The 16,668-nt window shown below is 39.7% G+C and overlaps 1 protein-coding gene across 3 annotated transcripts in view; it reads left to right on the top strand.

Moving 5' to 3' along the window:
- kank4 (KN motif and ankyrin repeat domains 4) overlaps positions 1-16,668 on the top strand; it is a 91,288-nt gene that overhangs the window by 71,041 nt on the left and 3,579 nt on the right. For 2 of the 3 annotated variants that reach the window (XM_077584704.1, XM_077584705.1), the window contains exons 2-10: positions 3,738-3,801; positions 3,912-7,115; positions 9,370-9,463; positions 10,659-10,676; positions 11,862-12,122; positions 13,057-13,141; positions 14,296-14,515; positions 14,631-14,773; positions 15,957-16,157. In XM_077584704.1, coding sequence (XP_077440830.1) covers positions 3,786-3,801; positions 3,912-7,115; positions 9,370-9,463; positions 10,659-10,676; positions 11,862-12,122; positions 13,057-13,141; positions 14,296-14,515; positions 14,631-14,773; positions 15,957-16,157 — 4,242 coding nt within the window. In that variant the 5' untranslated portion in view covers positions 3,738-3,785. The remainder of the gene's footprint in view (positions 1-3,737; positions 3,802-3,911; positions 7,116-9,369; positions 9,464-10,658; positions 10,677-11,861; positions 12,123-13,056; positions 13,142-14,295; positions 14,516-14,630; positions 14,774-15,956; positions 16,158-16,668) is intronic. The other variant, XM_077584706.1, reaches the window with a different exon arrangement.

Below are 16,668 nucleotides of genomic sequence, written 5' to 3'. Positions count from 1 at the left end.
GGGATTGTTGTGTGCCCACTGTGTATAATTGCAATAGGGCTCGACTCTTTCGCCAGTTACGATCACCATTTTTCAGATCCTAAATTGGCTAATTAAGCCTTAAGGACAGCGAGCTGCAGTTCCATTAAGCACCCAGAGAAGTCAGGAATGCCAATGCTCTTCTTTCCTGGGACATAGGAAGGAGTAGCTAGTTGAAAAATAGTTGCCATGGTAACAGCCACATGCTGTGGCATTCAATGCAACAGCTGTAAAATAAATAAATAAATAAATGCATTCATTTTGACAATTGTACTATAGATCACCCATTTTTGATTATGCATATTGGGCAGAAAAACAAACAGAATTTGCCATTCTTTTCCTTTCAGCAGGTAGCAGTTTTCAAATAAATGGTACAAACACTTCTCAAATACTTAAAACATTACTAGGTGTTTAACAACAAATGCACATTACTGTACTATAAAATATAATCAAACATCATTTCACATGAACAGTGAGACAAAAGAGCCAAACAAGTCTTATCAGTTGCCCTTGCACCTGGATGGATGGATGAATGGATGGTAATAATGATGGATAAATGTGGCTGGAATTTAATGCTTAATTCAAATTTTACAAACACAATATTAATCAGAATGTTGTGTATGGACTAGTGGGGCACCATAGACTATTGCAAAGGAAATTTTTGACTTGACTTCTCCTTTATTGCATAGAAAATATCTCAGTGTTGACTTTAAAAACACACACACATTTGTATAGTCCCTACACATGAGTTACCTTAATGCACATTGAGTTTCCTTGTAGGCTATATGAAATGCACTATATAAATAAAGCTGCCTTGCCATACAAAGCAAAGCCTAGGGGCATAATGGAATGGAATGAATGAAACACTTTTGTAAAATAAAACACACACACGCACACACACACACACACCCGCATATGATGCATAACACTACTGCTAATTTAACCATGAATAATTTACCTTAGAAAATGCACCAAATGTCAAACATTCAAACTAGAAGGACCAAGGGTGGGCTAGTTAGGACATACACCCCTAGAGACCAGAGAAGGGATAGCTGACCATATCTTCAGGGGTCCATTTCACAAAGCATGTTGAACAAACACCAAGACTAACCCTGAACAGCGAGCTGACAGCGACTGAGAGAGGAAACTCTGCGTTGTCGGTTCCAGGATAGCTGATTTGAGGTAGTTATATCAGCGCAGAGTAGTTTCTCTCACCTGGCATTACCACTACACTAAAACCATCTGCATAACGGAAACACTGCCATGCCATCTTCCTGTTACATGTCCTGCAACACATCGCAAAGTGGCGGAATAGTTTTTGCATCAAACGATGACCTGATATTTAGCCCTTTTGCTGGGGTTTAGTTGTGGGAGGTTGTTGCCAAAGCAGTTGTTCCTTCTTTGCATCCACATGAGAATAAGGCCCACTCTTTTGCAAGCCTCACCAGGAAGCCCGACCGTCGCTCCTGCGTCCCGGTGCATTCTTGATAAACACAAGCATTAAGTGCAAACATGTCAATCATATTGTAGAACATTGCGACTGGCCATCTCCGTGTTCCTGTACACCCGCATCATCTGGTCCATCACATCCACAACACACATTATGGTGTTGTGTTGAGTGATGGTGTTTTGTTTAGTTTCCTTTGGGTGGTATCCTCAGTCTCAACCACACTGTGCATGCTGCTGATAACGTAGAGAGTCTTCTTCCATTTGGGCGCATACATTGTCAGCACGGTGTCAGTGGTTGAAAACACCAAACACATAACAGAAATTGTCATTTTCAGAGCATTTTACACACAATGACACACGTAGTGATGACAAAAAAACAAACTGCATTATACATAGTTGTGGATTCATTACAATCTGTTTGTCTAGCTGACAGGAATTCCCGACGAATCTTGTTGACTGTGCCGAGGATGGTGGTTTTTCAGTTAAGCAGTCATCTTTCAAGTTACAGCAATATAAATAAATTATCCTTGGTGACAGTTCTGCCCTTGTCCGTGAATGGTTCCAATAGGCGCATACATTAGAGCTGTAATTTTAATAACGCAATACTGTGACTAAAGCAATATTTTTGCTCACTGTTACATACCCTCAGAATGTCGGCACATGCCTAGTGGAAACTTAGAACCATATGAAAGCACAGTCAATTTTTTTTTCATATCCTGCTACATAAATAAATAACGAACATTACGTGACAAACATGCAAATACCCACATTAAAAATCTGCTTTCAACTTAATTAATGTTGTTTTTAAAAAGGGGATAACTGTCAAACATGGCAACACAGCGTGCTTCCGTTGGTGTTCCAGCTTATTGTTGGGGTCTGGTGATTTGATATATTGTCACTAAAGTGGCTCCCCACTTGACTTTACTTTGCTAATGTGGCTCTTGTTTAAAAAAATTGTGAGGATCACTGCTCTAAAGGTGTGGGGGGTTTTGTCCACTGAACACGCGCACACACAGCACAGAGCAGGAGATATGAAGTGCAGTGACAAACTCTTAAGAGACACCATGGAAAAATATTTAACAGGAATGAAAAACAAATGTTCATAGTTATCTTATATATAGTTATAGTTATATATATTTATATATATATATATATATATATTTTTTTTTTATATAATTGTGTTTGTTTGATATTTTTTAATCATTTCTATGTCCATTTAAATATTTCGTTATTCATTTCATCTTTATTTCAATATTTATTTTGATATTGATTAAATTTAAATATTTAAGTATTCCAATATTCATTCAAATGTTTCAACATTTAATTGAAGATTTTAACGATTTTAAAATTATTTCTACATTTATTTTAATATTTTCAAGTTTTACTATTTATATCAGTATTTTTTTTTTATTACTGTATTTCAACTTTTTTCCCATATTAATTCAGAATTTATTCAATGTTCAGTTGTTTCAGTACTTCAATATTCTTTCAATATATTTTCAATATTTATTTAACTTTTTCTTTTTTTTTTTTTAAATATGGATGGCAATATCCAATGAATTCCCCTTGTATTTATTTCCGTCTGCATGTAAAGATTTCACTGTAGACGTTTTCCCCCCATTTCTTGGTTTGGATCTTATGGGCAAGTTTGACACTTGCCATGTTGTCGTCCATCTTGTGTGTGGCTTGCATGTGGAGGGATTGCTGGAAGTTGTAGGAAGTGCTTTTACATGTTGAGTGGAGAGCGTTTGCAAACTCGCACCGACTTCTCCAGTGACCAGTGAGACACGGACCACCTCCGGAGCCATGTAGTCACAGTTTGTTGCACTTATGTGCGGCAGTGGTGGTGGTATAAAACCCCAGCACATATTAAACAGGCTTCTGGTGTTGTCATGTTATGTTGGGATATATTTTTCATGCAACGCATATTTGCATAGAAATTAACTGACGCACATGCGCATATTAACTACTTTAACTTCCTGTGAACATGACACCCCCTAATGTTATATATCTCTCAACCCCCATCACCATTGAAAAGCAATTTTTTATCTCTGTGTACTTGTATACAGTATAATATGGTCCCCCAATTTTCTAGGGGCCTGCATGCATTAATGAGTCTCTGTAGTGAAATAACTTCCATCAAGAAAACATTAAGATGCAGATGTCTTTTCACAGTATACTCAGTTTTTTGAGTGAAATTCTGTGTAATTACATTATTTTCTCAAAGCTTTCTCTACACCCACCCCCACCCCTCCGCATGTTTTCTTTAGGCTGCTCCGTCAAATCGTTGTCGATGACTGAGATCTCTGCATCCCACGATGGACAAAAAAAGTGGTGAGGTTGACTATTGATTTTTATGGGAATATATTTTTGTACAACTTACATTTTGACAAGCAATTAAAAAGGTGTATACACTAATTTACTGTGATGTTTCCCCATACCAGGCAATGGCTTTCAGACAACGGCAAGTGAAGGTGCTGTGCAGAGAAAGCAACTACCCTACTCTGTAGAAACTCCTTATGGCTTCCATCTGGACTTGGATTTTCTCAAATATGTTGATGATATTGAAAAAGGCAATACTATCAAAAGAGTGCACATCCAACGTCGGGTCAAGGGTCCTCCCAAATTCAGTACTCTACCCAGAAATTTCAGTCTCCCAGGACATGGTATCCGGCCAGCCCCTAAAGACAGCCCGTGGTCTGGGACATCTACCTTGGGACCAAAACCTAAATCACGGCTAACAGAGGTTACACAGATCTCTGATTTGAGAGCAAATGAAGGAGGGTCAGCTATTCGAGCAACTAGTGTTGTTTCAGCTAGGTTTCGAGATGAAGGTGTTCTGGGAGCTCAGATTATTGAAGAAAAAATGATGGGCACTCAAACCCGGCCCAACTTGCTTCGAGCATCAAGTATGCCCGTCACATTACAACAGCGGAAAAGCTCTGATTCAAGTAGTCCAGACCGTATTGTGGGAACACCAGAGAATGGCTCAACTGAAAATGTTTTTAGGGCATCACCAGATGTAACTGAAAGAAGATGTGCTCCTCAAGAACGAGTGGGGATTCACCAGCAGATTACAGTGGCTTTGAAGCGGGTCAGAGAGCTTGAAGAACAGGTCAAAACCATCCCTGAACTTAAGGCTCAGATCTGCTCACTAAGGTTGGAGAGGGAGCAGCTACTATGTCAGCTTCAGGCCCAAGAAAAGGCCCAGGCTTCCACATTATCATCTAAAATGGCTCCATGTGATGATGCTGGGATTGAAACTCGACCACAAACAAGCAGACAAGGATTTAATCTGTCTCTGACACCACACATTAATCAGACTTTGACAAGAAAGGCAGTAACTGAGGGGAAAAAACAGGTTAGCCCGGAGGCACGTATGACACTTGAAAAAGAGACTGGAAATAAAGAATCGGTTAAGAGTTTGTGTCAGCAAGAATCTATTATTCAAACACAACTGCCAGAAAAATGTGTACAACAGGAGACTGTAGGGAGTCCACTTGAACATGCAGGCCAAGAAGATGATAATGCAACAAAAGAAGATAATTTGGTGGACTCGGGTAATGTACAGAATTTGCATGAAAAGCTAGTATTACTGGAGGATAAACTTCTAAAGGCCAGTCAAGAACTGGAAAGAACTAATCATCTGTTGAAAGAACAAATAGTGGAGAACCAAGTGAAAGATGAGAAAATTCTACAGTTTAGTGAGGGATTAAGAGTAGATGTGAGTCCATCAGAAACACACAATAGACCAAGAAGAGAGAGTATAGATACAGGGACAGAGACTGATAGATTAGACTACACCAACCAAGAGACGGAGACAGAATCACCTGGTACAGTAGATCAAGGAACTGATACAGAAAGAATCTGTATTGAAGTGTGTGTCCCCGTACCAATATTTGAATTTATCGATAAAGAAACAGAGACTACCAAAGTGGACACTCAGGACAAAGTGACAGAAGTTATGGCAGAAGGTTTTCTTGTCAACCCACAATTACCGGAAGTTAACAGAATGGAACAGGGTACACTGACTGAAATAGCAATCACTAAGAATCAGATGACTGAGACAACTGTAGCCAAATCAAAGGAGGAGACAGACTATCCACAGAGGTCAAGGGCCAGCAGTGTTGATAGAGGGATAGAGACAGAAAGAGTGGACACAGTGGACAGGGTGACAGAGACAGAGATAGCACAGATGAATGAGCAGCATACTGAGACAGAAGTAGAAAGACTGCAAGACAGCAATCCAGTTAGAAATGCTAAAACAGAGAGTCATGAGGTGGAAAATACAGGCAACCAGAGGGATGAGGTTCATGTTAGCGTCAGTGAAAGTGAAGAAGGCAAGAATATGAATGAAAGAATCAAGACAGATCACAGAGGCAATGAAACTCTGGCATTAAACGTTATTACAGATAGTTCTGTTTCAGATAAAAGAAGTGTGATTAAAGAAGAAACTGTAGGTTCAGATTTTGTTAACCAGACCGAAGAAAGCAATAGTTCACAAGTTGTAACAGGTGAACTTGCAGAAGCTCCAATAGACGTAAGTCTTGTGCAAAATAACCCAGAAACAAAACCAATACTACCTTTAGACAATGTTGAAACAGAGCAAGTTTCACAGAGTTTAGGAGAGACTCTAAGTACTGTTGCTGTTGTAACAGCATCAGAGACTGCCACTGTGAAAACAGCTGTTCCGGTAAGACCTCAGAGAGGCCGTAGGCCGTCAGCAGATCAGTCACAACCAACAACTCCTCAACTTCAAGCTCCTCCTGTGTCTGCCCGCAAGAAAGCCAGTGAAATTCAAGGTGATAAATCAAAGACTGCACCTCAATCCTCTGTAGAAATCTGTGACCCACAGGTGAAAGATGAATCTCCATCTCAGTCTCAGTCCGGGCAGAATGCTACGGAGTCATCATGTGAGAAAGAATCTCAATCACAATCTCAATCTGAGATTCAAAGCCCATCATCAAGCGCCAAGGACGTCCAAACTCGACCAAAATCAATCCAAGCCCCATCTAAAACTAGAACTCGACGGGATTCAAAAGATCTGACTAGAGTATCTAATGTATCACAGCCTTTAAGACGTGGATCCAACGAGGGCCAGACACACCCAACACGCCGTCCATCAGGTGAAGTCCAATCTCCGTCTCGAAGATTGTCCGATGAGAGTCAACGGCTTAAGAAAGAACCTGAATTACAGACGGTACGCAGATGCTCCAGTGAAACAGCTCAGCGTCGGAGTTCTGGGGAAGCCACGGCCTCACGTCACGATACTGACGAAGCGCAGCAGGTACGCAGAAGCTCAAGCGAGTCACCAACTTCGCCCGCTGCTTTAGGTCAAGTCGTAACCCGGATAACAGGGCTTCTGGGAGAGCAGTGGGCTCAGTTGGGGAGCAGCTCCGGAGTGCAAACCTCGGTCAGCCAGCAGCAGAGTCCCAGCACGCAAAAACAGACAGCAGGGAAAAGCACCGAGGCAGGAAAGGGAGCCTTGGCCAAGCCTGCGGGGAAAGCAACAACAGCTGGGAAACCAACTGGAAAGCCTGGCCCCTCCAAGATGAGCTCTATTCAGAGTCAGTTAGTCAGTTCCCTTAGTGTTCTTTCTGCCTTTTACTCACCAGGCCAAAAAGGTGCCAACAAACAGCAAGATCAAGGTAATATTAATGCGGTTAATTGTTTGCATGACCGAATAAGTGTACTTCCAGTAATTTACAATAATGTATAATATAGAGATAATCCGGTTAATTTAATTATCCCTCCAACCAATATTTATAGCTTCTTTTCTCATTTATAAATTAATAGACAAAATAATTCATTAGGTAAGTGATTTTATCAAATTTGAACACAGTGGTTCGGAAATGCTGGCCTGCAAGATCAAATACTAGAACAGCAATGAAGTGACAGTAAGCATCCAATCAGATTACATCAATATCATTTCAATGCGCCACATTAGCCTCTAGAATCATATCTGCAATTTTACATTTGCTTAAACTCATATATACTACTCATATGTTACATACAGCACTGTTTGCACTTCTCTTCAATACTTATTTTCCCTTCAACTCATTCACTCCTAGCCATTTTCACTGAAGCAACCCCCTTCGCTCTCAGCTGTATTACTGGAGTTTGACTGATTTTGCAAAGCCCACAGAATATTGTGTTCTATTGTTACAAAAACATGGAACCTACCAAAAGTAACAAAAGTATATTTGTATCTGTTTCCATTTTGCAGCAATTAGCATTAGAATATAGCTAAGTTTCATCATTGTTCACAAACCTGTTTAAAATACTGGGAAAAAGAGCTTGTTGCAACATGGCCCTGGCTGATTGGTCTCTTATACTCTGCTGCCACCTGCTGGCCGTTTTTTGTAATAACTACCATTGCTTTAAGCAACGTCTTCAGGTCAGAAGCTGCATCAAAGCCTTCTGTATGCTCTAGCATTAAAGACAAAAAAAACAAACAAACATATAAATGTGTTTTTAGGAGTGCTAGACAAAGTATTAAAAAACGTATTTATACGGTTTGGGGTTTGAATGAGTTAAAAAGGCTTCCACACATCTACTGCACCAGCAGGACAGCTACATTTACTGCTAGCCTATACTAGTTTCATGTTAGGTAGTCAGATGAAAATCTTTGCCCGTTGTTACAGTCTGTTACCCGCCCAAACTCCCTTACATCACATGCTATGACCAGTATATAACAGTAAATAAAATTCCCTTTTCTGGATTCATACAAAACAATAAAAACAGTATGTGTATTTGATTAAACAGTTGAATGGTTGGATCAAGGTGGTGTCCCTTTATTTTATTTTTATTTTTTTGCTACTTTCATGTCTCAAAGTCTGTTTATGGCCCAGGAACTGAAGTACAAACTTTCACACATATTTTATGTTCTGAGTTAATTTTAAGTTCAGTGCAGGGGCACAAAAAAGTTTTTTAATGTCTGTGTGTGTGTGTTAGATATATTGTACACAAGCTAATTATTATGAAATTGTAAATGTGTTTCATTTTTGTTCTATCACTCAGAACATAGTTGTAGTCTACTGAGTCCAATGTTTTGGCATGAGCCAGAAATGCACTATAAAAATCAGTCCTTCAATTTCATTTTTAATACCTAAACATAGTGTAGTGCTAAGTGATTAGTGGCTAAAGACAATGCATTTTTTTTTGCAACTTTTTGCTTTAACATCCTCCATCCTGATTCACCCGAAGGGATACTTACTGGCTAGACACAAGAATACCGTTCTTTCGTGACAGTTTCTTTGGGGGTGGTATTGAGCGCAAAGCCACATCCGTCTGTCTGTCTTGCATAAAACATGGCACACATTATGACTAAGATTAGTGACATCTACAACAACCATACTGGGCTTAGAGCCCATAAGAGTCAGCAATAGAGCCCATGGAAAATCAATTTCTTTGCTGTTATATACAGTACATTAGGGGCCTGTCAAGGTTGTATGTGATCGGTAAAGGTTAAATAAAGATGTACTGTATACTGTACTGTAGAACACACAATGGACAATGTGTATATTGGGGCACACTTTACCCAATTTTTCAGTCAGAGGTAAATGTTTATTCTTTAGAGTTGTCAAGACATTTTGGTAATGTCCTTTTTGGTTCTAGCATGACTATGGACATCTATTAAATGCATCCAGCATATCCAGTGCTAAACATCACATTGTTATTATTATTATTATTATTATTTGCTGATTAGTCTGAAATTTGCAGAGCCCCTCAGTACAGGCAGTCTTATATAGAGTGGATGCTGCATGGAAGTGCAACCTCAATTTAAATGCAAGGAATAATGTGGATGAATGGATAGACTAACAGACAGACAGACAAACAAACTGTACTCTGAAAAACTCACTAATCACTTTTCCCTCTCTCATGTTTTGCCCTTCTTCCCAGGTCTCAAATCTATTATGAAGAAAAATGGGGTTGCTGACAAGCAAGGGAATAAGGGAACCAAGAAAAACCTGAAGTTTGTCGGGGTGAATGGAGGGTAAAATCGCTTTAATCAGTGTCCAATGTGTCTGTGGTTAATAGCCTAATTTAGCTTGCACTCGTGCGTGTGTATGTGTGTCCTCTCTTTGTGTGATTGATCTCATCATCATTTTTCTCTGTCCAGATGTTTGCATAATTGCAGTCACGCAATATCCAATTTAATAGATTAAATTAATTTCAAAAGGAATGAATGTGTTGCATCGCGTTACTCTTGGCTACATTTACACTATGTACACATCTATCTCTTTCTATCTATCTCTTTCTATCTATCTATCTATCTATGTATCTATGTATCTATCTATCTATCTATCTATCTATCTATCTATCTATCTATCTATCTATCTATCACGGGGCTCAAATGTGCACTCAGTTTGATTCTAGTAGATACTCGTGCTTTTAGCAAATTCTCTCTCTCTCTCTCTCTCTCTCTCTCTGTCTCTCCCTCTTTCTCTCTCTCTCTCTCTCTCTCTCTCTCTCTGACTAAGTTACCCTTGGCTACATTTACACTATGTACACATCTATCTATCTTTCTATCTATCTATCTATCTATCTATCTATCTATCTATCTATCTATCTATCTATCTATCACGGGGCTCAAATGTGCACTCAGTTTGATTCTAGTAGATACTCGTGCTTTTAGCAAATTCTCTCTCTCTCTCTCTCTCTCTCTCTCTCTCTCTGTCTCTCCCTCTCTCTCTCTCTCTCTCTCTCTCTCTCTCTCTGACTAAGTTTTGACCCTCAAAAAGAGGTTTGCACTCATGATAGCACACAATGATAGTAAAAACCCAGAAAATGGTGTGATATAAACCCGCACGCGCGCACACACACACAAATACTTGTAATTCATCCATCCACATAATGCATTTCCTAGCCCCTTCACCTAACCCCAACCATCAAAAAATGATTGCCTACCCCCATTCCTTACCCAAACCTCAACCATAACCCAATTCAAACCTAAACTCTAAAACCAAGTCTTGACCCTCAAAAAGAGGTCTTGAGTTGTGAGGACCGGCTAAAATGTCCTCACTTCACAAAAATGTCCTCAATCTGTTGGTTAAAGATGTATTTTGGTCCTCACAATGTAGTATGTCCAAGTACACACACACACATACACACACACACACACACTTGGTAAACTCCATATATCAACATATCAGTTTTCGTCACTGAACAAGGCTGTGTTTTGTTCACAGGTACACACATGTGAGCAGGTAAACATACCTTAAATAGAGCTTTATTTACTTTTCTTTACTGCAAAGGATGCTTTGGATGTGTAAGCCAAGGTTGTACTAAACAAGCATCTTTTCATTTCACAGGAATGACCTTTTAGTGTGTACCTAACCTCGGCTCGTGCTTGCGACGTTAATTGCTTTCATATTGGCATTCACAGCTTTCATGTTGCTGTGATGTGGTCGCCTGTATATTTGTTCAAAGGCTGTATGCATGGTTAAATTTAGGTTGGACACATGCCGCAAAGCCCATGGCGGACAAAATGTTATCTGTGAAGATTTGGTGTTGCAGACACAGATGCAAGTGAATGAAGCCAGGCGACAAACAGAAATACAGTTTATGAATTAAAGTGAGGAAAAAACAAGCCAAAAGCATTAGATACCCGGATTAAAAATTTATAAATAAATAATAATAATAATAATAATAAGGTTGTTGTAGCATAAAGCACAGAGGGGTAAGACTTCCCCCAATTAATGCTGATCAGTCAAAAACTGAGCTGACACAAGCAAACTAAATAACAAGAGCTGACTGGAAGAGACATGACAGGATGAGACTTAAATGTAACTACAAATGAGACACAAGAAAGCAGTCACTCAGTAGTGACAAAAGAAGGAAAAACACGAGGCAAAATGTATTTAAACTAATTATAAACTTTACAAGAATCAGTCATAAATGAAAGCTATACCATTATTTGTCCAACTAGAAAAGGGCTCCGACAGCCAGAGTATTTCAGATATCAATTTCATTTGGCATGATAAGTGGAATTTATTACAAAAGATTTCAGAAGCACATTTTTTCTAACAAGGAAAACTGATAAACTATTGTTTCAGCTCAGCTCATCTGTAAGGACTTGGGCTTTTGAAGCAGAGAGTCATAGTTTGACTCCCACAAATGTGTAATGGCAAGTTGGAAAGATGCTAATCTGCTACCTGACCACTGTAAAGGTGTCCTTGAGCAAGGCACTCTCCTCAGCCCCCAGCTCAAGAGGTGTATCACCGCTTACTGACATCTTTCCTTGCATGTCTGCATGCGTGTGAATGTTTTCTCTGTGTGACATGCAATGCAAAAGCACAGCAGAGGGAGAGTTGAATTATTAATAGTGAAAACATATACGAACACAAATGAAAAATAAGGGTTACAATTATGATTTTGCTGTTTCCTATCAGGTACGAGAGCACGTCGAGCGACGAGTCCAGTGGTGAGGAGAAGGCAAAGATGGATGTGGAAGGAGAGGGCTCAGAGGCTGAGGAGGAAAAAAACAAGGAGCCGACCTCAGCAGAAAAGCCTGAGGAGGCCGCAGATGCACAGGGGAAAGATGCTGAAATAGTGCATGATGAAGAAGGTGCAGTCGCTGCACAGAAAGAGAGTGCAAAAGACCTGCTGGATCCAGACAGTAGCCATGATCTCCCTGGGGAAGAAGCTGAAGGGTGAGGCAGATTTTAAGAGGGGAGCCATTCAAGCTCACACAGCTGGCATTATTACGGCGCACTTCAAATCGTTTTGCAGTCTTTCAAACAAATTCTATATAAACACTGTACATCTTGCTAAATTATCACCAATTACCAATAAGCATGTTGACCTTTCCAATGGTGATGTTGGTGTCAAGTCATTGAAGTACAAACAGTCATTGACAACATTCTGCCACTTAAATGTATGTATACGACCGTACACATACATACAACAACACACACACATTTCTTCATACTCCACACAGCAGACACTAGTGGTGTGAGTCTTGACCCCTATTGTTAGCATTTATTGGATTTATGAGACCCACTCTTATGGCCGCGGGGCAACTGGTAGATGACACTTTGTTTATTAAGTCAGAAACCCGGTCTTAAGGCTTCTATACACCAATCCGACGTCAGCCAGATGTGACTGACACGTACTGCCTGTGGCGTCAGCTTGAACGTCCGGCTTATTACACCGTAAAAATGATGGAAAATACACACCGCAACAAACAGACACCGACGTCGCTGCGCATCTGTGAGAAGTAATACCACTCCATACCATTGGTGTCGGTATAGTCCTCATTGTTAGAAAAAGGCAACCAGAAAGCTCTTTACCAGGGCGGGATACAAAAACGTAAACATGCATACCGCTTTGGTCATTGTGGTAATCAGTATACATACTGTATATTACCCTTGCAGTTTATATACCTGTATGACATTTGTGTCAGCCTACAGCCTATATGTACTGTATGTGTATGTGTTTATGGTTCTATTTTATCATTTGCTTATGTCTTTGTCTTCTTTGTTGATGTGTAATGCGGATTTTTCTTGCATGACTAGACATTCATGATATTCAAGTTTAGCTACAGAATGTTTATAATGAAAACTGTTTCTTGGTCTTTTATTTCAGGGAAAAAGTTGACAAGAGCTTTATAGATGCCTGCCTCTATGTAAAGGATCGCATGGAGGAGGTTACATCACCAGATAAAGAAATGGTAAGGATTTTCGGGAATTACTGAAAACACTGTAAAGTTAATATTTTTATGTAAATTGCCTTTCTAAGTTTATATCTTTGGCACATTAATATCGACTGTGGGTCAATTTAATGCAAGTGTGTTGGAGAGTCAAGAGAGCAAGTCTGCATTCTGATTACTCTTGAGGTGCCGTTGAGAAAGGCACTGAACAACCCTCAACCTCTGCTCAAATGCGCAGCACCGTTTGCGTCCACTGTCAGTCTGACATCTCGGCACATCCCCACTTTTGTGCTTTCTGCTTAAAAACACTATGGAGCCAAACGTATCACATTAAATACAAGCCCTCTATTTCATGAGTATAATATTTTTTCCCCCCATAAAAACCCTGACGTATATCATCGGACATGCATTGTATGGCTTTCCCAGCAAACTTCCAAGACCGCCCCAAATGAGAAAGGAGAGACACCTATACTTATTAATAGTGGGAATATATGTTTGATATATCTGTTCATTATTATATTTTGACACTTATAAATGTATAAACTTAAAGCATTGTGACCGGATGTATCAAATAGGACACAAATCAAAAGTCTTATGTGGAAGTTGATTTTCCCCAAAATATTTTTGTTTGTTTGTTTGTTCAAAAGTACCAATAAATATTCTGTTTACAAAGAATCTGAATTTTCTCAAACATATTTCATGGTTCAGGCTTTATAGGCTTAATCTTTCCTTAGTAATAGTAAAATAACAAACAAACAAATAGGCCTAAAACAACTGAGCTAGGCTGTGCTGTAATTTGGTCATCAAGAATTAATCATTAATTCTGTGCTACACTGTAAATTAATGTTTTCTCAAACGGGATGGAAATGCACGCTACATCAATATTTTCCACTTGGTGAATATTTCTCTTGCTGGGAAAAGGATGCCTCGTCATGCCCCATCCCTGATTATATTTTTGCAAATGTAATTAAAAAGCAAAAGCAAATGTAGTCTAAAGACAAAGCTTCAGGCTCTTTAAAAGTAATAATGTGGAGTAATATGATTCACTCAGTAGGTTAAATAATCAGCTGCTCTGTAAATGGCAAATTATATATGAAGGCAACACTATTTATAACACATATAGCGAAAGCTGTTTTTTTTCATCTGCATATCCTCTCACATTTGTCTTCTCTCAGCGTCAAGTTCTAGTGGTCCTCTACCAGGAATGGTTCAAAGTTTCCAGTCAGAAAACTTCGCAAGCCGATACTGTCCGATTGTACCTGCGCCAAGTGGGCTTGACCACACCAACTCTGCTGCCATATGTTATTAACCTGACAGACGGCAACGGTAACATGGCTCTCCACTACAGTGTCTCACATTCAAACTTCCCCGTGGTCAAGCTGCTGCTTGATACTGGTGAGCTAAAAGTCAATACAGACACTTTTAGCCATAGCCATTTTAGGCTACCAGTTGAAACACGCATCGACCAGCTCTCACTATATGATTTTTTTTTAAATGTGTTTCTGTTCAGGACTTTGTGAAACCGACAATGTGAACAAGGCAGGCTACACTCCGGTGATGCTGGCTGCACTCACAGCTGCTGAGAGTGCTGATGATTTGGAGGTCGTGCAACAGCTGCTGAGACTCGGTGACGTTAACGCACGCTCCAGACAGGTGAGCTAGTTCATGTACCAAAAATTAAAATTAAACCAATGTGAAATATTGTTTTGTGTTGAAGAAAGTTATTGTACATTACTGAATAGGACTATCTATCTATCTATCTATCTATCTATCTATCTATCTATCTATCTATCTATCTATCTATCTATCTATCTATCTATCTATCTATCTATCTGTCTGTCTGTCTGTCTGTCTGTCTGTCTGTCTGTCTATCTGTCCGTGTATCTATCTATCCATCATGCTGTTAAAATTGATTGCAAGGGATGTGTGTGTGTGTGTGTGTGGGGGGGGGGGGGGGGGGGGATTTCTGTGCACGTGTTATTGTTTTATATATATATATATATATATATAAAATATTTTAGAAGAAAAAAATAGGTCAACATTTTACGCATGTCACATCTTTAGGGTTCAAATAAGGTCTTGAGCTGTGCCAGTCACCCAGAATTTTAACTTACTGGTAGAACTCTGCGCTCCCAAACTGGAAATTGGTAGCGGCTTCGTCAAAATAGTTATAATGTCATCTTTGAGTAAACTGTGTCTCACTTTAATATCATGAGGCTGGGTCAGTGTCCTCTTTTTTTGGGGAAATGAAAACATGGTCACCCTAGGTAAGGGTTAATTGCAAATTTACAAATTTTCATAGGTGTAAATGTGACTGAAGTGAATGACTGTTTATCTAAATGTGCCACGCGATTGGCTGGCAGTCCAGTTCCTAGTGTAAGAATAAATGTCCGTCCAATTTCTACCACTTTTCATGTTCAGAATCACAGATGATACTATCCCAGCTGACTTTAATGAGGCAAGTGGGAGGGAACACCGTGGACTGTCACCATTCAAACACAGACCACATATTCACATTCACATCTGTGGGCAATTGAAAAAAAACAGATTTTTACTGGATCTGATTTAACTAACCAGTGACTTCAGTGGTTTCCGCTCTATCCTGTTTCTTTTTTTTTTTGTCTGTTTAAGAAGATCATATTGCCAGCATGGCCAATTTCAGACACTGCACTACCTCATTAAGGATTAATTAACCTCACTTTTACTTATCCGTCACTTTTATCCTTCAGCTCCTTTGAGACTCTGCACCGTGACTTGTTCTTCCGTCCTCTTTCTTTTTTTGCTCTCCTGAATACCTGGAGCCTCAGGTTTAATTTAAATCTCACTCTTCGTCCAGATGGGTCAGACAGGGCTGATGCTCGCCGTGAGCCACGGTCGCCTTGCTATGGTGAAGCTGCTGCTGAGTTGTGGCGCAGATGTAAATGCTCAGGATTATGAGGGCTCCGCGGCCTTGATGTGTGCCAGCGAGCACGGCCACACTCACATTGCCCGCCTGCTGCTGGAGACAGGTCACTGCAACACCAGCCTCACAGATAAGGTAGGATAGCATTGACTTTATCACTAGAGGAAATATACTGTAGCGTGATGTATGGCTTATCTGTCAGATAATATAAAAGTCAGGCTACGTACACTGCATATCTTATTTTTGCCTTGTGAGAGTCAAAAACGCTGCACTGCATCTTCAAAATGAAATGAGCTCAATACAGCAGAGCCCAAACCTTATAATCACCATCACATATTTGAATTTATTTATTTGAAAGGGACAATGCACAGTAATCAACATTTTACAATGTAAATGTGCCCAAGTTAGCTATTGTCATTAGCAGTCCCTTGGGCAGATGTAAGAGACAGCCTAAAATAAGTCATTAAAATAAAAAATCTATTTTCAACAATATACAATAGTACATTTCCTGTACAGTTGATAGTGCTTACTAATCCCTCTCATTCAATGAGAGCGGTTTTGGCCCGACTACAGCCACTGTTTCAGTTTTTCTGTTGAAGACACTTTTGTATTTGTCTCCAATTTAAGTTCAGCGTGGAAAGCATTT

The sequence above is a fragment of the Vanacampus margaritifer genome, chromosome 13, assembly GCF_051991255.1.
Source record: "Vanacampus margaritifer isolate UIUO_Vmar chromosome 13, RoL_Vmar_1.0, whole genome shotgun sequence".
NCBI lineage: Eukaryota > Metazoa > Chordata > Actinopteri > Syngnathiformes > Syngnathidae > Vanacampus > Vanacampus margaritifer.
This window is presented reverse-complemented; position numbering and strand designations above follow the sequence as displayed.